Consider the following 24,786-nt stretch of genomic DNA (forward strand, 5'->3'; position numbering starts at 1 on the left):
GCGAACCTAGAGGAACAAGAGTGCGACGTTCTGTGTCGTCAGTTGAGCGGATGCTCTCCTCTGGGCATCCTATAACACTTGTTCCACGCCTCGACAAGTAACACGCAGCTGTGAAACCGGTAGAAGATCAGCAAAGGTAGCCCAATCCTGGAAAGGATACCCCAAGCAAGCACTCCGAAGAATCTCAGCTGCAGTTCCTGCGAGATCCAGGTCTGCGTGATGACGGTATCGAAGGCCCACAGAACAGAGTTGCTGAACAAGAGAAAGGTGATCACTTGGCGAGCCGGTTTGCCAATTAGTTGGAAACGAGTGATGCAGGATCTCTTCGACGCCTCCGCTATCAGGGTGCTTTGAGCGAAACACTGGATCAGTTGTAGAATAGAGGCAGTCAGTAACATGATATGTCTTCCCTTAGTTTCGTCAGTTTCATCGACCAGTATGGCCAATGAGCAAGCAGTGACCACGATGGTGAATACCGAGTACAATTGGACGCCGAACAAAGCCACGTTGGATAATAGGCTGTCTAAAGCAGCGGGTGCTCTTGATACGATAGACATCTGCCTGACCTGGACCAGGCCGCTGCTGGTCATCAGAGTGCTCAGAGTCAGAATACTGATCAGAGTACCACAAGTGAGCCAGGACAGAGTGCTCGGTGGAAAGTTCTCGTCGTCTCTGACCACCAGGAATATCAAAATGACCACTATGCCGGCTACCATGCACAGTATACCGAGGAACAGGCCTTTGCTAGATCCGTCGCAGCCCACTTTAGTGTTGCTTGTCAAGTCCTTGCTGCTGTGGAACTTCTGTTTGTGCGGCAAACGATTGCGACCGACGTTCTGGCCCATAACGAATGTGACTGCGGCGGCAATTAAGCTGAAATACAAAGTGAAGTCGTAGACTGAATCGTAGACTGGATAAAATTATAATACACCGAGTATTGCCAGTTACCTGAATTGCACGATAAACGGGTAAAGGAATGGCATGCTAGACGTCCACAGCTGGCCCAAGCTGTTCGTGTTCAGACATTCCTGCAGAGCTATTACCTGGGAGATTTGCTCTTTCGAGATCGGCTGGTAGGGATGGAAGATCTCTTTATTCGACGCTGCGTGGTCTAGAAAAGATGACGAGCCTTTCGAATTTTCGCGAAGAACAGAGACAGCAGAGTATAAATTCAACTGGCTGCTCGAGACCACTTTCACGAGGAAGCAGCTTGGGTGAACGATCTCGGAACAGAGAATCTCGTGTTCAAGATCGTTCCATCCAATCTTGTCATCTCTTCGACGGACCTGAGACATGTAACGATTATAAACATTTTGACAAACCTATCAAGTCTCTAGTGTGTCTTATCAGAGACTCTGGGAAGCCCCGAAGATTCAATGGAGACGCAGAATTTGGCAACCCTTGTTGCGCCAGATGGACAAAGTACGTCCATTCTTGAGCAGAGTCCCAGATCACCAGTCGTATCCAAACGGCGATGTTTGTGGCTGCTAGATGGATGAAGCCGAACCTTGCTGCTAGGCCAAACCTCTCGACCAGAACCTGCAAGCAGACATTTATCGTTTGAAAATTTTCCAGAGGGTTGGAGACATCGCGGACACCTGACAGTTGCTGCAGAGACGTTATCGAAGGGTCATCGAATCATTGTAAGCAATGAGAAGCGAACGGATCACTGACCTGCGAGTTGACAAAGAGGAAATGCATCTGCAGAAAGGTGAACAACCCGTGTAAAACCGGATGCACGAAGACAACATCGCTGAGACATTCTTCGCCCTGCATCATCGAGTGCATCGCCATCTCCAATCCGTTGAAGACGAGGGTCGCCAGGCCAAAGACTGTCCAAGATCCAGACATTTTATGTTAGCATTTACTCTTGCTTACTGTCAATTGAATGGAACTGAATTCCAGGAAACTCACCGAGCGCTCCGACCCGAATGTAGAAGCTTGTCGGCGCTGTTCTGGAACGCGAGATGTGCGCTCGTTTCAAGGAGCCGAACCTGGTCAAAGACGTGCCACCGAGTTCCGCATCGTCGACGCCACCGGCACCTCTACCGAGGCTGCCGCAACTGTCCACCAACACCCATGTATAGATGCTGATGATCACCGCTATGCTTCCCACGTACAGATACATCAGGAACACGCCCTGTAAATAACCGTACCACGGTGGAATATCGATGGGAACGAGGACTGATACGTGACAACGTCTTGGTCTTCATCGCTCAAGTCTGTTCACGCCACAGGGAATCGAGCTACTGAATTAGAAAACGATCCACACATTTCATTTCGCGGTAATTCACTGTGTTTCTTGCTGGAGAATGTCTATGCACCAATTCTGTACTGCATTGGAAGTATGATGGTGATTTATATTGCTTTTAGATTGAAGCTGACTTTTATGATGAAATGGAACACTTTTCTGCACGAAGTTCACACGCATACATTGACTTATGCAGGGATCAATCAAGCTGGATTAACACTAAATCGGTCTGGAATGAAGAAAATATTGAAGAACATGTCACTCTGAGTTTCGTAGAAAAATGTTTCCATAAAGATGAAGATGAGCAGGACAGTAATTAAGTTCCAAGTTCATGCCATTTGATACAAGAGATCATCTAGCAATGAAATTATCATTCTTACTGCTATGATCATCAAGAACTAACATACAGAGTTGAGAATTTTCACGAGGATCCATAAACTATTAGCAATAAATTTTCAAAAAGAGAAGATTGAAGCCACAGTATACATTTACCTCAGATTACATGATGGAAATTAGCAAAGTCGGTGAGTTTATGAGTGACTTTGAGTGAAATTATGGCGGAAGGTTAAGAAACAACGACAAATCCGAGGCAGGCCTGGACTAGATCCGGGATAGACGACTCTATTAGCGCATAATGCACGGTTTCGACCCCGACTATAATTTTCCAGCAGTCAGAGCGTCCAAGAAATGCTAGGCCGGACCAACTCTCCCTGCGGTAGGGTATACTTGATGATCCCGGCCGGTGCAGGAATCGTGAATTCAATTCGCGGACTGTTACTGTTACCGTAAACCCGTCGGCATCACGATCTAAACCAATCCATAATTTACGTGGAATGTGAGCACGCCGGATCGCGCGCAATTGTGAGCGTCGTTTGATCCAAAATGACCGGAGCACCAGCTGTGCGCTCGCGCACTATAATCCACAGATCGCTGCCAGTTATGAGAGTTCTGTCGTATTTAGAGGTGTAACGGCGTTCACGTATTTCGAACATATGGCGGACTTTAACCGACCGGTTCTAAATTATTCGAATTGCGCGACGTCATCGTTGCACTCTCTTTTCGACAATTCTGTAGATTCGATCATCTCCGCGGGACTTGACATATCTTCCCTGCGACCGACACCATAATGGTTTTGAAGATTGAAGCCTTCTTCTTCAAACTAGATCTCAAAATGCAATGTACGACTTTTTGGCGCTATTTTATGGCACTTCGAGTAAAAAATGTGCCGCTGTAAGAATCGTCCAAGATCTGGATTGGGTACGAGGTTCATTCGAACGTCCACTACGTGGTGTACAACTTTTTGCGAGAGAAATAGAACTCCGGCCAGTGTAAAAGCCGATACTTCACGCTTAAAAATAAGCCTAGGTACATTGTTCTATGATTTTTTCCCTAGAAGCTAGAACACTTTGAATGTCGACGGTCTTTTATCTACGCGATTCATCAATCCTGTTTACAAGTGTGTTAACAGCATTAGTAAATTCACCAGGAGATAATTCCCAACATTTAGCATGTAATTACATCGTAGGTTCAGCTACCATACCGTTATCTAACCCAGAAAAAAACTCAAATTGTAAAGTGTCCAATCCGAGACAGAAAGAATGAGCTTGCGCATGCGAAACAGGAAGATCGCCGGCCGTAATATAGTTGTGCGTCGAACGTCGCGTTGTATATTAAATTCGAGCCGTGCATTAATGGCACCAGCCGTGAAATGATTAAGAGAACACGTTCCTTGATTACGGAATGAAGCATCGTCGAACGTGCAACGCGATTTTACGGCGGAACTCGGTTCGCTTGTAATTTTCTACACTTTACGGCTCGATCCCATCCCGAGTCTAACTTCCAACGTTCTACCTCGCTCATACGATTCGCACGATTAGATTTTTATTATCATCCGCGAGGTTTATACGACTACGCAGATGACGGCGGATTTTTACACCGCCCGGGAAAAAGTTTCGAAACTTTATCGCGCGCAAGGGAATCAACCGTAAACCGTGGACGGAAAAATTCGCGACGGTGAAGTTAGGCAGTTTCCGCGTAATAAAATTGGGAATGTAATGCTTGCTTAGGCGCCGGGGACTTCGATGCGTGGCAGGAGCGCGCTGCCATTAAACTTTAATGTTTGTGGACACCGAATTTCTTTTCTATTTTCTTCTTTCGAGATCCTGTATCAGATTTACCTAAGCTCTTCAGTATTATTACAGCGTCTCGGTCGGTTTGTCCCGTTTCGATTTTAATGACTGGATCGAAGAATGTTGGAGTGAAATTCAATTTCTTAGTCTATGAATGACTTCTAAATACATTTCAAGCTTATCAATTAATGATTCTTGTTATAGAAGGAATGACAATTTAGTTTGTCTTATAAGGAAAGGGTTAATAGAATTTAATGAAATGTAGATTGACTTACTTGCAAGCTGAGGAGAGGCACAGGCGTGTCCATGACCTCGGCCAAGCAAAGAGCAATCATCAGCACCACGACCAGCTGGCCATAAACGTTCGACAGGACGACCCATAATTGGGAGCTGCAACAGCCACCGAAAGATCATATCTTCGATTACATTCCTCCCTCGAATTTGCTTAAAACATTTAAAGCTTCCCTCCTATTGTTCAGAGCGAAATTTCATATTCATCTCGATTGAATTTACTGTTCATTTCGATTAATAAAGAAACTGCGTCATAAATCACTTTCACTGTAGACATATCCTTTCATGAAGTATCTCCATTGAATGACAGCTATCATAAAATTAAGTCCGGGAAGTCCTAGCAATAAGTCAGCATCTTATCCGTATGCATTATCATTTATTTCTGACGCTTTCTCTTTAAACAATTTAATGTCATCAACCTCCTTGCTCAGCCTCCTTGTTCTAAGTCTACTGCGACAATAGTTTCTCTTGGATTTTATAAGGACACGTTGAATTTTCCAGGATATAGAAGAACTATCAAGGCCGAAAAGAACGCTAGTAGCGAACATGTGAACGACTTACAATGGCTCCGAGTGGTCCAACAAATCGCTCTGCGATCTGGCCTTGGACAGGAGCCTAGTGACGAACGATCTGGATGGCTCCGAGGACCTGGTGGTCTCAGCGGCAGCAGTCTCGGACTCCGCGGTCCTCTCAGCCCGGCTAGGGGCTCCGCCGGGTGCACCCTCCACGGTGCCACCCGTCGTGCTACCGGTCTCGTTCAGGCTGTCCTTGTCGTGTTGCTCATTGCTGGCTGTAACATAAATTTTCGGCGGGTCAGAAACGTCCAAACTGGTTTCTTTTGCCTGACCAAGACCCACTAATTATACCGTTCGCCGGGCAGTTCTGGGTCACTACGGAGGAACTTTCGCTTCGAGGAATCCGCCTCCTCTTTGGACTGGGATCTCGTTGGTTCCGGGTTAGCTTGCCTCGGAGCGACAATCGATCAACATTGTTGCTGATATTTCAGAATTCTTCACATCATTGAAGATACATGTATGACCGGAGCAGTTAGTTAGTTATGACGTATCACATTTTTTCTGATTTGTACTGTAAATTTCGTTGTTGCGGGTTGTTTTACATTGAACCGTTCGCGCGTGGAACGTGTTAGGGTAATATTATACATAAGACTGCAGAAAGTTTACTCCATTCGCGTTACAGTAAATTCTCCCTAATCGACGCTAATCTTGGAAACAAAAATGGACAATTTGGGAAGAGAAGGTGCGATTAATCGAGCTTTGCGGGTCGTTTTTTTTATAGTTGTTCACAATCGGTAACTATTAAAACGAACAGTAAGGCTCATATGATCGTATCTCCTCTTCCCAGATTGTCCATTTTTGTTTCCGAGCTGAGCGCGTCAATGAGGGAGAATTTAATTAATGAAATGTATTTTTTGAAATGTATTTTGAAATATATATGTGCACAGTAAATTATCTGCAATCGTCGCTCCACATGTAAACAGAAATGGACAATTTGAGAAGAGGAGACATGATTATTCGAGGCACGAATAATCGTGTCCCTTGTTCCCAAATCGTCCATTTATCTTTACATATTCTCAGTGACAATTGGAGAGAATTTACTGTACTTCGATGTGGAACATAAGGAATGAAAATGTCTTAATTGTCGCCACACTTCAGAAACATTGACAGTGCATACCACGATTTCGTAGTCTTTCTTTACGATATAATGCAGATAATTGAATTGCCAGGCTAATGATAGTGATCCAGCGAAAATTGGAAAAGGCGATTGTCGATTGCGTCGATCATGGAGGTTAATATCTTGCGTGAATCATCGCATAAAATAAATAGCGGCTAGCTACAGTTTAATTCGCTAGCATGACTGGCGTAATTACAATGTTCCCATTAAACGCAATATTTTCACGAAATCCGAAGAAAAATTATTAAATTGAATGAATTAAATAAGTTAAATTAAATAAATTAAATTGAATATAAATTAAATAAGTTAAATTAAATATATTAAATTGAATAAATTAAATAAGTTAAATTAAATAAATTAAATTGAATAAATTAAATTACATTGAATGAATTAAATTACATTGTATGAATTAAATTACATTGAATGAATTAAATTAAATCGAATAAATAAAATGAAATTGAATAAATTAGATTAAATTAAATTAAAAAAGTAAAAGAGAGAATTTATTGATCGCCCGATTGCGTCACGGCTCGTGACTGTGAATAACAATATGCTGCACAATACTGTGATCTTCTGTAAAAAGAAAAATGCGAGATCGTGATAGGCGCGCAGTATTAATGAAAATTTTCGGAATATCATTAGAGATAGCGGAGACGTATAATGGTACATCTTGGATGTACATATAAACATGAATCGTAGGCGCTGCGCCGTCATGATTAAAGCGATCATGGGACTATGAAATGTCAGTGGTGAGGTATATAATCTTTTCGAAAGTCCTACCATCAGTTTGATAATTAATCGTGTTCAATGCGGGAGAGGATGCGATCGCTCTTCTACCGCGGGTTTTCATTTTTCTTCCCATCGGTGACCGCCGTGACGACGATAGGAACATCGGATGCCAAGGTGCGTTAAATCGACGGTAATTAGCGGTCGCGCAACGAGCGTGCAATTTATGCCGGAGAAAATTCTCTTCGCGACGAACCTGTGCGTCCGACAGGCGAAGAGGATGCAACAATTCGCCGGATCAATCGTGACCAATTATATCCGTCCGCGGCGCGAAATCGACTTAAAAGTTACGAGCCGGTTCGCACGGACCTGAAACGACGATCAATCGACTTTCATCGAGCTTTCGATGATCCGACTTTTACTGACTGCCGTCTCTCCGACATGTCCTTGGAAATTTTAACGATCGCAGTATACTGCGAGCTTGTCGGACAAAGCAAATGCATTTCTTTTATGTTTTTGCACGGAGAAAATTAGCTATGAAAATGAGAATTCCTTGCGTTTAATCGTCAAGACTGCGGACGTTTGCTCATTTACGACGTCTGCGGGTTTGTAACACGGGAGAAACTCCCTCGTAAAATTATTTATGAAATTATTTATTTAGGAGAATTTATGATCGAAGTGTTCGTAATTAATTTGTAAACAATCGTAATCTATCATTTTGAAGAGAAGGCGATTTATCGTTGCTCTCGAGAAATTCATTATTTTTTTGTCGATGGAAACCTAAATATTCACTCAATGAATGTATTAGAAATTTTCTATTAACCAGTTAGCTGTGTTTGACGAGTATACTCGTTATGTAGAAGTGGGCAGTATTTTGTGTCACGACGAATATACTCGTCGTGCGGAAAAAGTAGTGACCATTGGCTATTAAATTGTAATTTTAGCGAAAACAAAAACGTATTGTCAAATTTCAAGATGTTAAAAATATTTTCAGGCCAGGCCAGAATAAAACAAACAAATAAATAAATATGAATAAGATTAGAAAAGAATCATGATATAAAATCACGACGTGCAACTCTTCAGCAGCAATTTGAATTTTTAACTTTTATAAGTATTTGATTTTTCCTGCGTTTTTCGTTTATTACGTATAATATATACTACTATAATATATATATATATATAATAATATAATAATAATATAGATATTATATATATTATATAATATTATTATATTATATTTACATTATATATTTATTATATAATATATATATATATATATATAATAGTATAATATAACAATATATATATATATATAATATATAATATATTATTATATATTATATACGATATATTATTATATATTATACTAGAAAAGAATTTTCTTAGCATACAATTCCGTGTGCACAGCTTCGAATCAAGGCTCGCAAATTCCTACAAAAATTCGCTTTCCAATCGTAACAATTCAAATTCCACAATTCCAATTCCCTATGCAGCTGCACTGTACCAGGTCCCGTTACGTCGCGATACGATCTCTTTGTACCGGACCGGAAGTCTCGAACGTTTGCTACAAAGTCAATACGTTTATCTTCGACGACAGCCGTTTATAGATGCGCGACTGAGCAATGGATGATGGATAGGGTCAAAGATGAGGGGTTACAATTCGTGGTTTACTGCGCGACCTTGGGCATCGGGTTGGAGGTCACCCTCCAGGTAGCATGTGTTCGACGTACGCGACGCGATGAAGAAGATACGAGAAACCGTAGATGTCGTACAATGTCTCAAAACGGCCGTCTAAGACTTAGAGTCTAAGACATTAATTATATTGCCATTTAATTATGCAAATGTTTAATTATGGTGACGCTGTGAAGAAAAGATGATGGATGTGGTAGCAGCGAAACAAGTGTGACGTACATAATCCTTCGCTGATGTGTATAGAAAAGTATTCGTGAATTTTCCAATGTCACACGAAGGTCATAGCGTTACTTGTCATAGAATAAATCTTGCTCATAACTATCGCGGCATTATGATAAAAATGTACTGTTCTGTTTTAAAGAACACCTACGATCTCGAAAACTACAACCTCGTCAGAATTTCCTTGCTCTTTGCTACAATTGTTGAAACAATTTTCTTCTTTAAATTCTAATCTGCATGATACCTTTAAAGATTGTTCACTCTATTAACCCTAGAAAGATAACCATATGACAACGTACGTAAAAGATAACCATACGCTTCAGAGGCGCATGCTTTTCTGAGACGTCAATTTTATACTAACAATGGATATTTATTTAAGTTAATCTAGTCATTTTAAAGGTTTGGCATTATTGTAAAAATAAAATGCATTTATATTATATTTTTTTATATTTTAAGTAATTTTAAACTTAAATCGCTAGACCTCTATGAAAAATTAACAAAAATCAACAGTCTTCGCAGGCGCCTCTGCGACGTAGGTTATCTTTCTCGGGTTAAGATTGTAGAATTAGAAAAGGTACACATATTGCAATAATTTATACAAAACAAATCTCTTCTCCAAATTCTAGTCTACAAGATACCTCTAAAGATTGTTCTCATCTTACTAAGATTAAAAAATTAGAGAAGATACATTAATTAAGCAGATAAATTAAGCTTAAATACAAGCTTAAATATAACCTTGCATTTTGCTATAATATCGTTGAAATAATTCTCTTCTTTAAATTCTAATCTGCATTATACCTTTAAAGATTGTTCACAGCCTATTTAGATTTAAAAAATTGGAGAACATACATTATGCAATAATTGTTAAAACAATCATCTTCCTTAACCCTTTTAGCACCGAGCGAAAGAAGCGTACCTAGGCGAAGAATACCGGGCCGAATCGGCGAATTTGTAGAGGTTTGCGAAAATGCTCGTAAAAACCAAAGTAGGCGTGATATTTACATAATTCAAAAAGCAGCATATTGCGAAAGGAATGGAGAATAAATCAATACCAATGAAGTTTCGATATTTGTTAAAAATCATAAGAATAACATAAGTATAAGACATAATGAAAATCGTACAAAGTAATTTCTCTTTTTCAAAACGTAATTGCACATAGAAAAAATCAACATGTTCAGAAATTGGTACGTAAAAAATAAATCGAAATATTCTATTGGTTTGGATATGTTCGGTGGCAAATGTTTAGGGCCGGGTATTTCCGAAAATAACGGGCGCGGGTTATATTGGCTATCGTTTTCAACATTTACTTTCCTGAAATTCGTGAAAGATTCACTCTGGCATATACAGACCCTCGGCACGAAACAACATAAGATATAACAAAAAGTTGATCTAATAAACATTTTTTCACTTGTATTGCATCGAATATGAACTATTTTAACATTTTATGAAGTTATACTTAAACACAGATCTTTTGTGATGAGTATAATAAGGCTCTAACGGAGGCGCAACGATATATCGTCGTTGGTATTTTTGGCGAGACTACTACTGCACTATTAATCCTTTGCACTCGGAACAGATTTTGCAAACATTGAGATTTCGTTATACAGCGTTGAATTAAAAAACAAATCATTATGCTGCTCGACAATTTCATAGGAACTGACAAATAAAAGATTTTGTGTTTTTATCTATGCATTTTACGTGATTACCTTACATACATGAAGGAAAATAGCACTTTGACATGAATATAATGTGTCGTCGCATCGGTGACATCCGAGTGCAAAGGGTTAAGCTGAAGAAATACGGAAACATGCATCATTTAATACAGAGATCAATAAGCCATCGGAAATTAATGTTCCGTCGATGCAACGATTTGGTCCCGTTAGATTGCTGAAACATCACACTGTGCATCATTAAGATGGCAGCCGCAGGTCAAAGATGACGGTGCCCCATTGTGCAGAGGCGGACCGGACTCGCTTATGCGAAAAACTCCCGCACCTACGAGCTCGGACAGCTGACGCGAGCTGAGTTACGAGAAAATGATACACTCGGCGCGCTTCGAGTTACGGGAAACGATCGAGTCAGAGGAGCTTCTAATCAGCTGTCTTGAAACACGGTGAGAAACTCCGAAAGGGAGATCGCTCGATCAAAAGCCGAGGGACCGTGGAAATTAAATGCCCGTGAACGCGTCTCCTGCTGCTTTACGGCCGACCTTAACACCGACATTGTTACGTCCGCGCGACCAGACCGCAGAATTTTCATTGCCGAATTGCTAATGAGACAACGAAAGTTTATCCGCGTCCCTGCCCGGGTTCAACGCCATTCCTCGCTGGGTCTAATTCGGCGGCGTTCGCAACGAAGCCGCGGAATTAATTGGTGAAACTCTTATCTTACCCCCGATCCCGGCCGCCTCGTAAATCATGTCGTTTGATTTACTATCGAGAAAGCCAATTTTTTGTTACGATTCTTTTCGGCGCCCATGAACACAAACTTGCGGGCCGTTGATGCGGAGATTAATAATAATCACAACTGTGGATCTTATCGGTTTCTGAGGAATTTGGGCTGGTGAAATTTAAAACTGGAAAAGTACTGAAACAAGAGTAAATTCGTAAAAGTGTTAACGAGAGAAAGAAATTTTATCTGCTGCGCCCTGTAACCGATGCAGAAAATTTTGATTCCGTGTATACGTTAAGTCGTACGATTGGTGACAAATCCATCTTACTTAGGAAAAATCGTGCAGTCTAATTTTATTTAATTTTAGAACTATAAAGACGCATTCGTTGACGAAACTGTCCGTTGCATCTATTTCTTTGGGCCATCGAATCACAGAAAAATCTGAAGGTACAGACTGATAGCCTCCAGTTGCACTGTTCATTTTTCAAACGGAGCACCGCGGCAATTAAAAATGGCCTTCGCAAGTAGCAGAAATCAAAAAGAACGTAACTTAGCGAGTCAAATTTCCTGCCACAATCCGAATAATAGCGCGTCCTCGTCGAGCGATAGCCGATGATCTTCGACTGGTGAAACGTGAAATTTGAGATCCGATGTAGAAATCAGGTCGGCTGGTCAGGCCGGCCGTAAATTCGGAGACTCGGAAATTATTATTTTGCTCGGCAATTGCAGATAAAAACTTGTCCGCCAGCTGACACGCAGGTACAACGAATTGATCGCGCGCGATCGACGCGTCTAACTTTAGAAGAGAGAAGCTTATTTCGCGGAGCGCTACTCGACACGATGGAAATCTGCAGAATTCGAGAATATACACGCGTGATAGATACGGTGAGGTGTATCGTTGATGAGCACGTCGTTAAAGACGGAGGTTCGATTCGTGACGGCGAGGGCCGCGAATGAACATTATAACGTTTGCGCGATGATTCCAGGCATCGTCCGGAATCACGACGCGATGAGAATATTCTTGACGACGAGGATAAACGATGCAACAACAGCTAGAGGGTTCTATTACCCGAGGTGTCGACGACATTATCTTCTTGTTGAATGATCGTGGAAAGTGGAGGAATGATTGAGGCCTGTCACCGAGGTCGTCGCAGGTGTCCACGAAATTTTATTTCTTCCGAATCGATTTTTCTCTTCCCTCGATTTCCCATCAAAGGATGTATCCGACAAATCGCATGTTTGCGAAGATCGACAGTATAGTCGTTAACGCGAAGCAATTATCAGACTATGGAATGAATGAATTACACAGGGGACTGTTATTTTAGCGAACGTTTCCGTTTGGGTAAAACGAGAATATTAATCTTCAGTCGGATGGTTCTTTTATGGCACAGAGGTGACAGTTATTCCGTCAGAAAAAATCCGAAGGTTAATAGGTGAAGACGCTTGTAGAAATAACTCGTATTGTTAGACGAGGCCGTGAATAATCTTTGGCAGAATATAATTAGCGAACGTAAAAATTGTAAATTGCAGATGTTGCTGTTTCCATTCCACGTGTTCCATTACTTGTGAAACACGTTTTAAGCGAGGCCTCGAACTCCGCGGATTGTAAAATTCATTCGTCTATCGGCAAGAATGTTTAGCGATCGAGAGTAAAAGTGGAATAACAAATAAATGAAACTCGTCGAATGAAATATTAATGCCCGGCAATATGGTAGCAACAAATATGTATGATTTGTAATAGCGTTAATTTCACCGAATCGTTTGCTCCCACGCGGACGGCCATAAAGAACTGTACACCTGTAAGTACCTTTCTAACAACGAACTGTTGTTTCATGTACACCGCGCTTTCTTAAACCCTCTTGACTTTCATGAGCCCCTAAGTTAGTTTCTTTTAACCATAAAACACATCGGCGTTCTTGGAAACGTAATAATATAATTCATTCTAAATATGTATGTGCATTAACCGTTTAATTAAAATGCCGAGCATAGGGTAATAGAAGTGTAATGGCTCCTTCGTGTACGGCTCTAACAGAATGTTGATTTCAAGGATTGACAGCAACGAGCGAATGCAATTCAAAACAGCTGGGAAATGTATATAATCTAATTCCGTCGCGTTAATTTAGGATTCGTTGGGATCGTTAACGAAAGAATGGTTGATCAAGGGTTGTCGCAAAGGAACATGTTGGTCACATGTTCCGGTATCAAGGTTATGCCAAGGTTATGCCAAGGTTTAGATTCCTATTTCTTGCAATTAACGCGGTGAAATTTTATTGTGCGCGTAGAGATCCAAAGTCAATATTTGTTAAGAGAAGAAGATTGTTTAACGGAAGAACGCACAGCACATAATTAAGTCGTGAGATTATCGCTTAATTATAAAGCGCTTCCAGCAAAAACACGATGAAAGATATCATTAATATTCATTTTCACAAATAGTTCCACGTTCACCGATCGATTCGTAAACGCAACAAAGTGCACACTACATATTAGAAAGTTGCTGGATTGCCACTCGATCCTCGAACCATCTCGAAGCTCTTCCAATAAAAGAATACCGAACATCTCATTAATATTCATGTTCGCGAAAAATAAATGCGCGTTCCTCGATAAATTCGCTAATTTCACGGACGCAGAAAGTTTGCACGCCGCGTATCAGAAAGTCAGAAATTTGCCTCTCGATTGTAGAATTAAAAACGGCGCTTTCTACGGTTCTCTCGAGGAAAGAGCGTGACTCGAACGTCATCGATATTCGTTCGGCCGAAATATTCCGTAATTCACCGACGAATTTCAAGATTCCGCGAGTGCAGAGAAATTGGGCAGAAGGTGTCGGAACGTTACCTCGAGGCTTTTGTCATAGGAAAACGATGGTGTTGACTGGCACACTAGAGTCACAGTCCATTGCGAACCGTCAGCAGACTCTTCGCGGATGTGGAACAAACTCAGCCACAGTGTCGCGCGGAAGAGATCGATCAAGAAGAGAGAGCAAAAGAGCAACTGCTCCACGCACTATCGTCGAACGGAATGGCAAGTTGGCAAGGTAACCCAGAAGTGGCCGGCCAACGAGATCGACTGGTCCGGGACAACAAACGGTGGTGGTAGACACCGATCATCTGGACTATACCGGCGATGACAATGATGATGATGACGGCAATGACGACGACGATGATGATTATGATAATGATGATGATTACGATGCCGTTTCTCGTAGCCTCGATTTTTTTTCTGTTTCTATCGCCGCGGCGTTGCTCGCGATGATAGAAACCTAGAGACCCTGACAATCTTCCACGGAATTGGAAAACGACCTAAATGGCCCTGAAAAACGGCCCGGTGAAATTCTGAGTGGACAACTGGAACCGAAGAAAGCGTCCATCATCCTCTCGATCGGTGAACTGGCGTTTTTTCGTGATTTACTTTTCGTAGCTGTTTCGTTTCTTTTCGATGACGTCGATGCGACCACGGAGATCATGAAATTGGTGGAAAAAGAACGTTCTTCTTTTCAGGAATTGTATCTTCTGTATCGACCGATTCATCTTCATGGATTTTAGTCAGGACAAGACCAAAAATGTTCAAAGACATCCAGAAATTAATTTTTTTTAAGTATGGTACCTTGGATTTTTTATAGTTGACCACTCTGTGTCAATATACTTTTTCTGTTTTATGCCCGACAATTTTTTTGTATATACTTTGAAGTACAACAAACAATTGTTTTGTAACATGGATATGTTTTTCAATGGCTGAACTTAATAGGGAAATTTTAGCAATTGCGTCGATGTATTTCAATTTTAAACACATCGAGAAAATGTTATAGGTTTTTTCTTCTAACATAATAAATATAGGGTGTCTCAAAATTATTGTACAAGCGAGAAATGAGGGGTGCCTGAGATAATTTGGAGTAACTTTTTCCTTAGCGAAAATGCAATCCGCGACTTCGTTTGCGAGTTATTAAGGAAAAACGGTGACAAATGAGAGGCAAGATTAGCTGGCGTCAAGCCAATTCGACCCCTCATTGGCTGGGCCGTCTCGCGCCAGCTGATCTCGCCTCTCATTGGTCACTGTTTTTCCTTAATAACTCGCGAACAAAGCCGCGGATTGCATTTTCGCTAAGGAAAAAGTTACTTCAAATGACCTCAGGAAGTACTATAATTTTGGGACGCCCTGTATAACATAATAATCGATACTTTCCGATTCTTTTAATCGCTAGTGCTTACAACTTACAATTCAATTTCATACGACTCTATTTATAAGAAGCCTGTTAACAAGCTTTTTAATTACTGTGCTACGATTAAAATTTTTTTTTTCCAGAAAGTTATGTTAATTTCATTCATTTCACTCATTCATCATAACATTATACGAATCCAAACAATTTGTTGAATTATGTTGATCTTCGATTCGAGAAACGCTTTATAACCATTGCCAGTAGATATAAAGATCCCCGTGAGCAATCGCGTTCTTAAAATCCGTTTTAGTTTTACCGAAATCAATCGATTCGCCTAATCGGCGCGTCGATGCTTCGACTTGAACAGAATTATGAGATTAAACAGGTGTCCTTCGTGATTCTGCCGTAACGCAGCCGTTCAATTTTATGCGCCGTAAAACGCGCCGATTAGTCTTGCACGGCTGATTCGCGAATGAGAAAAAGATCGTACGTAAGCATCCACGCGAGGGATACCCATATCATGACCATCCTTGCAGGAAGTAACATAATCCACCGCTGATTCTATCGGCCGAAGAAGCGAAGAACGTTTTGTTAATCCGCTGGCGAGCCGACGATTACCAATCTTACGGGATCCGTTGGCTTTATCGTTGATCGATGGCGAATAGCCGCGGTACAACGTTCCACAGTGATTCATAGACTCTCCCTTAGTTGGATGGCACTCGTTTAGTTGGCGAATCTCTGTGGGCGTCTTATAATGGTCGGCGAAGTTGTTGTCTTAATTACGAGGTTCGACAGGGTGACGCGGCGGACGCGCCATCGCGGTAATGTTTATATTGTGTTATTTATTGGAGAGCCTCCACGGCGATTTAATGCCGTGCAAGTTTCTTATAAATCCGTGATTTGTGGCTGGGGACTGTTTAATAAATCTGTTAGGCAATTTCGCTGGGTGACAGTAATGTTTCAATTAGCCACCGATGCAGTCGATACGCAACCTCAAGGTCGAATAAAAATTATAGTTCGTAAGTTATTGCTAGGATCGAGACGTCTATCTCAAATGACAAAGTATGTTCTGTCTTAATTGTAAAAATATACGGTTTAAACAGAAAATTTAATGAAATAGAAGTACAGTAAATTCTACGCAATTGTTCTTCAGCTTGCAAACAAAACTGGACAACTCGCTCGTTTTATGGTTACCGATTGTCGACAACTATTGTTGAGTTGACACGACAGTAATTTCGGTTTGCACCAATATAGCGTCATGTTTGCATTGCCATTCTCTTGTTAAGGCTATAATTTTTTTGTCTTCAGCTTTGGTAGTTGACACGTTTGCTTACTATAGAAACAAATTCCGTGTAGTTCTGTTTACAACTGATAGTTTACTGTCAATTTTAACATGGAGTGCAGAAATGAACATTTTCGACATATTTTACCTTTTTATTTTCATAAAGGCAAGAAAGCGGACGAGGCTCGCAAAGAGATATGTGAAGTTTATGACGTTGATTGTTTAACAGAACGCACGCGTCAGAATTGGCTCAAAAGATTTCGTTCTGAAGATTTTTCACTTAAAGATGACCAACGTTCTGGTCGACCTTCTGAAGTTGATGATGACAAAATCAAAGCCATAATTGAATCGAATCGTCATATAACTGTACGAGAGATTGCAAAAAGGTTAAATGCATCACACACAACAATTGAATATCACATAAGATGTCTTGTACTTGCTAAGAAGCTCGATATTTGTATTCCGCATAAATTGAAAGAAATTCACTTATCACAACGAATCAGTATTTGCGATACGCATTTCAAACGTAATGCAATCGACCCTTTTTTGCATCGAATTATCACTGATGATGAAAAATGGATCGTTTACAATAACATTAATCGAAAAAGGTCATGGTCCAAGCGTGATGAATCAGCACAAACCATATCGAAAGCTGAATTGTATCAGAAAAAGATCATGCTGTCAATTTGGGACTATAAAGGTGTTGTGTATTTTAATCTGCTTCCAAGTAACCAAACGATCACAACTCAGATGTTTACTGCCAACGATTTGGCAGTGAAAAGGCCAGAACTGGCAAATCGCAAAGGAATCATGTTCCACCACGACAATGCGAGGCCTCACACATCTTTAGCAATACGTACAAAATTATTGGAGCTTGGTTGGGAAGTGATGTCGCATCCTCCATATAGCCCCGACCTTGCACTATCGGATTATCATTTATTCCGAAGTTTACAAAACTTTTTAAATGGAAAAAATTTCAATAATAACGATAGTCTCAAATCGCACTTGTCTGAGCTTTTTACTGATAAGGATCAGAAGTTTTATGAGCGCGGAATCATGAAGTTACCAGAAAGATGGCGAAAGATCATCGAACAGAATGGAAAATATTTGACTTATTAAAGTTTATTTCTTGTATAGAAAAAATTGAGTTTTATTTAACATTGAAATACCGAAATTACTTTCCTGCCAACCCAATTAAAACGAGACTCAAGGCTCGAATAGTCGCATCTCCTCTTCCCAAATTGTCCGTTTTCGTTTACAAACTGAAGACAATTGGAGAGAATTTACTGTAATTGCTATCACAAAGTCTGCAGACTAGTTATAATATTCTATTTTGCAAGAATGAGATTTAATTTTTTGTTTCACTGTTTACTGAAATTCTGGGACTTTCACGGATCAGTGACGGCCACGTTCTAGAATTTAAAACATCTTCTGAAATATTCATTTCTATGGCACTGTGACCTAGTGCTCCTTTTGCTTAATTTTGTCCACTGTCTAATGTAGATTAATTCGTCTCCTTTCTGTAACGCGATTAATCGTTCGCCTGTATAGCGAGGCAACGTAATCACATAACTTATTATGCCACGGTGTATCTGTGAGCTAGTTGAAAAATGCTCGGTAACCACCTGTCGGATGAGTTATCGCCACAGCACGAGACTCCTAGCAATATTTTCCTCCACACTGATTTTTCAGCTATAGCACTCGTATCGAGGAGCTCCTTTTAGCTGTGGAAGTTGATCGAGCGAAATTCGATTAAGCAGTCGTGATCGCGAATTCCTCTTCGCAATTCTGACTGTATAACAAATAGCAAGCATTATTTATAAAGAAAAAAAACAAATTCTATCGTGATATCTATGGGAGATATCCGTTATATGAACCTAATGAAGCAGGAAAATTCTGAAACATGGTGTTCGTTGCACTCAAACGGGTTTATCTTGATATACTGTTTCGTACTGGACAATGATTATATCATTTTACATTTGATTCGAAGTGTTACTTCGTGAATGGCGATTTGAGAAAATTCTCCGAGCGCAAAGTACAATATTGAAGTCGGAAAGTGGAAGTGTCGGCGCAACTTCCGGGCGCCATCTTCGTTTTCGTGATAATGAAAGGACGAACGAATGACGCATATGATCTTGCCCGAAATTCGATTTCGGCAGCCAACCGGTTTCACCGGAGCACGGAAGTCGTCGAGCGCCTTTTACGCGGCGGTCGAAAGGAATGGACCATGAAAGCTTTGAATAAGCGAAGCGCCGATTGACCAGTGGTCGTCAAACCACCTCCCACGAAATTTTCAGTACCCGTGATCCAAAGTTCAAATGCCAAAGAATTTCCGCGGTAGAGAAATCACGAAGCTGGAAACTCTAAAAACTCGAAGAATTTTCGCAAGCAAAAAATAAAAGAAACTCTAAAGAGTATATTTATGATAATATACCGGTCTCGTTGCATTGTTCTAGAACAGTGACCATCAAAGCATCCTCCACGAAATTCTGAACATTCGTAATCCAAAATTAAAATCCAAAAGAATTTCGGTAGAAGAAAAATCAAAAAAGCTAAAAACTCCGAACAGTGTAAATTCGAAATTGAAAACCCAAAGAATTTGAAAGAAAAGAAACCACGAAGCTGGAAACTCTAGAGAGTAAATTTATGCTAACTGCATTGTTCTTGATCGTTGAACCATCTCCCATTAAATCTTAAATACCCACAATCCAAAATTAAAGTCCCAACAAATTTTCGTGGAAGAAATTCTCCCTAATTGACGCTCAGATTGTGTACAAAAATGGACAATTTAGGAAGAGGAGATACGCTTATTCGAGTTTTTATAATCGTTGGCAATCGGTAACTATAAAATAATCGTATCTTCTCTTCTCGAATTCTCCATTTTTCTTACAAGCTGAAGGACAATTAGGGAGAATTTACAGTATTTCCATTTCATTATCTCTGTTCTATTTCATACCTTTTTACAATTAAGACAAAACAGACTTTCATTTCGGATAAACAACTCCATTCTAGCAATAACTTACGAACTATAATTGAAGTTCGTAATTGAAACAATATCGTCACCCAGCAAAATTGCCTAACAGATTTATTAAACAGTCCCTAGCCACAAATCACAGATTTAAAAGAAACTTGTAGAGTATACTTGGCTCGAATTAATCGTACCTCCTCTTCCCAAATTGTCCATTTTTGTGCACAATCTGAGCGTCAATTAGGGAGAATTTCCTGTATACTTATAATAAAACTGCTGTCGTTTCTTCGTCTTGATCGGTGGCCATGAAATCATCTTTCACGAAATCCTAGAGATCCACAATCCGGAAGTAAAGTCCCAAAATATTGCTGTAGAAGAAAATCGAGGAGGCAACGTACGACGCGCAGGGTGACTCGACGAAACTTGAAGACCACTGCTCTCGACAATACGTGGATCTGCTTTCACACGATCCGCGCGCACGACACACGTGGCTAAGGCGATTTATCGCGTCTCCGCGTATTCCTTGACAACGTCCAAGCGAAAAATTACCCTTTTCTATGGGACTCTGTGTTTTCCGCGGGCTACCTTTCACCTGGTTTCCACGCTGCTTTCACGCTCGCGCGTTTTTCCAGCCAGTCGCTGACCGTTCCTTTCGATTTGTTCTCCGACTGAAAAAGAAGATACACCAACGACTCGGCAAGCTTTCCCGATCACGTTGATATAGTGTTCTCGGAGCACTGACGGCGTTCAAACAATGTTTAGTTAGATAGATTTTCTATTAATGCATTGATTTTCGTGGATATTGTTCAAATTCGAGAATTTTTTGAGCTTCAACTATAATAGTTGTACCAAAGGTACCTACGTAGGGCGATTCTACAGGGTGTCCCAAAATTATCTCGCAATCCAGAAATGGGAGGTTCCTGAGGTCATTTGAAGTAATTTTTTCCTTAGCGAAAATGCAATCCGCGACTTTGCTCACGAGTTATTAACGAAAAACAATGACCAATGAGAGGCGAGATCAGCTGGCGCGAGACGGCCGAGCCAGTGAGCGGAACTGGGCTTCGTGCGCTCGTTGGTTGGGCCGTCTTAAGTCAGCCAAAAGCTCGCTTTTAATTGGTCAGTGTTTTTTGTTAATAATTCGTAAACAAAGCCGCGTATTGCAATTTCGCTAAGGAAAAAGTTACTTCAAATGGTCTCAGGAACCCCTCATTTCCAGATTGCGAGACATTTTCGGAACACCCTGTTTAGATTCTCCCTAATACGATATTATATTTTTTTAATTAAATTGTGAACAGATGAAAACGTTTAAAGAATATTTTTGTCTCGGACACATATTTTTGGGAATGGTTTGAAAGCTGCCCAGAAAATTGGCACCTTATCCCTTTGCACTCGAAAACATTTTAACATCAAAACTCTAGACATTTCTTCCAACCTAAAAAGATTTCTTTCCTTCCTGAATTTTTATTCGCTTTTACATATAGAATTGAACACTTACTCATTCCTCACTAGAATTTTTTAGCAGTTTATTAAATAAAAACAGGTTTGGTAACGTAAAAATTGCTTGAGATTACAGTACGGTAAATTTTGTCGGCCATTCAGAGTCGCCATTCGAGTGCAAAGGGTTGAAAGTGTCTTATCGTTTCAAAAAAAAATATACCGTTGCATTTGCGAGAGTGAGCAGAGTTGCTTCGTGCACAACTTCCACAATTCAAAAACAAGAAATTCCTAACGTCGAAAATTCAGTAAATTCTCCCTAATTGACGCTCAGATTGTACACAAAAATGGACAATTTGGTAAGAGGAGATACGATTATTCTAGCCTTGCGGACCGTTTTTATAGTTAGCGATTGTCAACAACTACAAAAATAATAATAAATAAAAATAATAAATAATAATCGTACCTCCTCTTCCCAAATTGTCCATTTTTGCGTACAATCCGAGCGTCAATTAAGGAGAATTTACTGTACACATGTTTACGAATCGGTGCAAGCTTCTTTCCTTTTATTTGAAGCGATCCAATCTCCAATAGCGTCTACGAAACAACTATTTCAAGCGTAATTAGTGTCAACTCTCGCAGATTTCGAATCGCGATAGACAAAACGCATCTTAGATCGCAACTCGATAGTATCAATCATGAATTTTACCCGCGCAAAAATGTTGAATACTGCAGATGTTTCGTGTTTCCTACGCGCTAATTGACGTACGAAGCGCAATTTTAACGGCGATTTGACGGGTCTTCGTAAATCTTGTAACATCAGCTCGCTGTCTTCGGGAACAGAATTTATGATTCGCAATTAAGCGGATAGGTATATTCGCTTTGCATATGGTTCATCATCGTCCTCGTGATCCGTGTTCGGGTACACGCGTCCACGCTGAGTTACTGGAATTCCACGTGCCAGCGAGCGAGCGTGCCATTTAATGCCCCCTGGTTTTGGAATTAAATTAACCATAGCAGGACTAATACATAAATCTTTTCTCAAATTCTCAGATATACATACGAGAAATCCACAATCTGTTTCAGGAGCTTTTTTTTACTTTCAAAATGCTAATCTGTTGGCTTCTGTTAGCCGCGCGTGCCAGTTATGTTCGTGATTCCCACACGGAAATCATTTATAAATGCTTTAAAGTTAATTTCGATTTTCAGATTACAAATATTTGCAGAATAAAATTTCCCCGCGGCAATTTGTGCAGATTGAAGCCCGTCAGAGGCCTATTTCCTCTGCCAGTGATTCGAAAGCGTTGATATTGCACCTTGTGCTTCATTGTATTTTCCACTGCGTGATTTCACGACCAGTTATCGCACCGTCTAGATTTTGATTTACGTTTCCAGTTTATCTTGCAGATTTATGAGAATTCGATGTTTTCGAGAATTTTATGGCAGCCATAAAATTGCGTGCAATTATCTCTCTTACTATTCAAATGCATAATTAACAGAGCCCAATTACCGTTAAATATATCATTAAATCGCATCTTGATCATTCTTCAGAAGACATGGAAAGGGAAATAAATTATCCGATCTACAGCCCATAACGAAGTTATTCGTCACAGTTCTGGCATTTTTCGTGCGTTATCCGAACAAATCTATGTTAACACTCTGCCTACCGGAAGTTAATAGGCTAGACAATGATGCTTTTATATCCAACGGGAGCTCAACGATCTGCTTTTAAATAGTACACTCGGAACAGATAATTCAATTAGATAATGTCTTCCGTTCGAGATGGTTTGTTGGCTCGCGGTTATTTATTTATCATTGACTCTTAAGAAACTATAGTTTCTTATTTTAGCTATCACTGGGAACAATTGCGATTTGACAACAATTTTTACTTAAATACTAAAAGTACTATACTAAAAGTATACTTTTTTTTAAAATTAAAAGTAAATTTAATATTTGTAGAACCGACAATAAGATTTTGGCGACAAGCGTGTAACGAGGATTATTTGGATTTCATAGAGGGATTCTTTAAAACATGTAACGAAATTAAAAAGAATTAAATTTTTTAAGATTCTTAGTTATAATTAAATTGAGGATCTTTAGGCACACATGGTCAAATTGTTTAAATGCAAAAATGTACGTATATATTTTTGTGTACAATCTGAGCGTCAATTAGGGAGAATTTACTGTTATTTTCAACCTTAGGAATTTGTTGTGTTTGAACTGTGGAAGTTGTGCACGAAGCAACTCTCCACACCCAGACAAATGCAACGATATATTTTTTTATAACGTTATGTAAACATTCAAAGCATGTTCAAACAATAGTTGTAGCGAACAAGATACTTTTAAGGTGCCGATTTTCTAGAACAGCTTTCAATTCATTCTGAAAGATATGTGTCCGAGACAAAAATATTGTTTAAACGTTTTCAGTTGTTCACAATTTAATTAAAAAAATATAATACCGTATTAAGGAAAATTTAAACAGAGTGTTCCAAAAATGTCTCGCAATCTGGAAATGAGGGGTTCCTGAGACCACTTGAAGTAACTTTTTCTTTAGCGAAAATGCAATACGCGGCTTTGTTTACGAGTTATTAACAAAAAACGCTGACCAATAAGAGGCGAGCTCGACTGGCGCGTGGCGGCCTAGCCAACGAACGCACGAAGCTCAGTTCCGCTCATTGGCTCGGCCGCCTCGCACCAGCTGATCTCGCCTCTCATTGGTCACTGTTTTTCATTAATAACTCGTGAACAAAGCCGCGGATTCTATTTTCGCTAAGGAGAAAGTTACTTCAAATGACCTCAGGAGTCCTCTATTCTCGTATTGTCCCATTTTTGGGATACCCTGTAGAATCGTCCTATGTAGGTACCTTTGGTATAACTATTATAGTTGAAGCTCGAAAAATTCTCGAATTTGAACAATATCCGCGAAAATTAATGCATTAATAGAAAATCAATCTAACTAAACATTGTTTAGTTAGAGTTTAGTCATCGTAATTTCATGAATTAAAAGGCCTAAAAAATTTGATACACAGTTCAAAATGAACTAGCAACAGAGATTGCTGGAATAAATTCTATCCAAAGCAAGAAACGACGAAAATGAGGCCGAATTTGTCATTCCGTCATTCACTAATTTATCAAACTAAAACGAATCAGTCAATATTAATCGTTACCTGAAACAACCTCTGTCTAACACAGCTATAAGTACACAGATTGAAATAGCAATTCTACATGCCAAGCGTACTGACTTGGCATCAACTCTCCCAAAAAATTCGATAGAAGAATTAAACGTCGTCGGCGCATGATAGTTCTCGTGATCGCGTCGGTTTTCTGCGCGTTGGATTTCGTTCCCTTCGAGATCTTCTCGTAGCAGTTCGCAATTATAAGTGGATGTGCTCGAGAGACCGGTGGACGGGTAACACGTGCCAGGAAAAGTGGTTAACTGTACTACAATCGCGCGAACAGTACGCTGAAGTCGGCGAACAGCGCTGAGATAAGCGATCTGTATCGTCGAGCAAGTTGTCAGCTGCTTCTAACGTCGGCTGCCGCGTGTTGGATAGATCGATA

General features: G+C 40.2%; 1 protein-coding gene across 1 annotated transcript in view; it reads right to left on the reverse strand.

Annotated features, from left to right (window-relative positions):
- Window positions 1-24,786, reverse strand: part of LOC117227900 (proton channel OtopLc) — a 32,517-nt gene that overhangs the window by 370 nt on the left and 7,361 nt on the right. The window contains exons 2-8 of the mRNA XM_033483439.2: window positions 5,233-5,461; window positions 4,656-4,770; window positions 1,915-2,140; window positions 1,675-1,832; window positions 1,323-1,539; window positions 949-1,111; window positions 7-873 (exon numbers count right to left, since the gene is read on the reverse strand). Coding sequence (XP_033339330.2) covers window positions 39-873; window positions 949-1,111; window positions 1,323-1,539; window positions 1,675-1,832; window positions 1,915-2,140; window positions 4,656-4,770; window positions 5,233-5,461 — 1,943 coding nt within the window. The 3' untranslated portion in view covers window positions 7-38. The remainder of the gene's footprint in view (window positions 1-6; window positions 874-948; window positions 1,112-1,322; window positions 1,540-1,674; window positions 1,833-1,914; window positions 2,141-4,655; window positions 4,771-5,232; window positions 5,462-24,786) is intronic.

The sequence above is a fragment of the Megalopta genalis genome, chromosome 9, assembly GCF_051020955.1.
Source record: "Megalopta genalis isolate 19385.01 chromosome 9, iyMegGena1_principal, whole genome shotgun sequence".
NCBI lineage: Eukaryota > Metazoa > Arthropoda > Insecta > Hymenoptera > Halictidae > Megalopta > Megalopta genalis.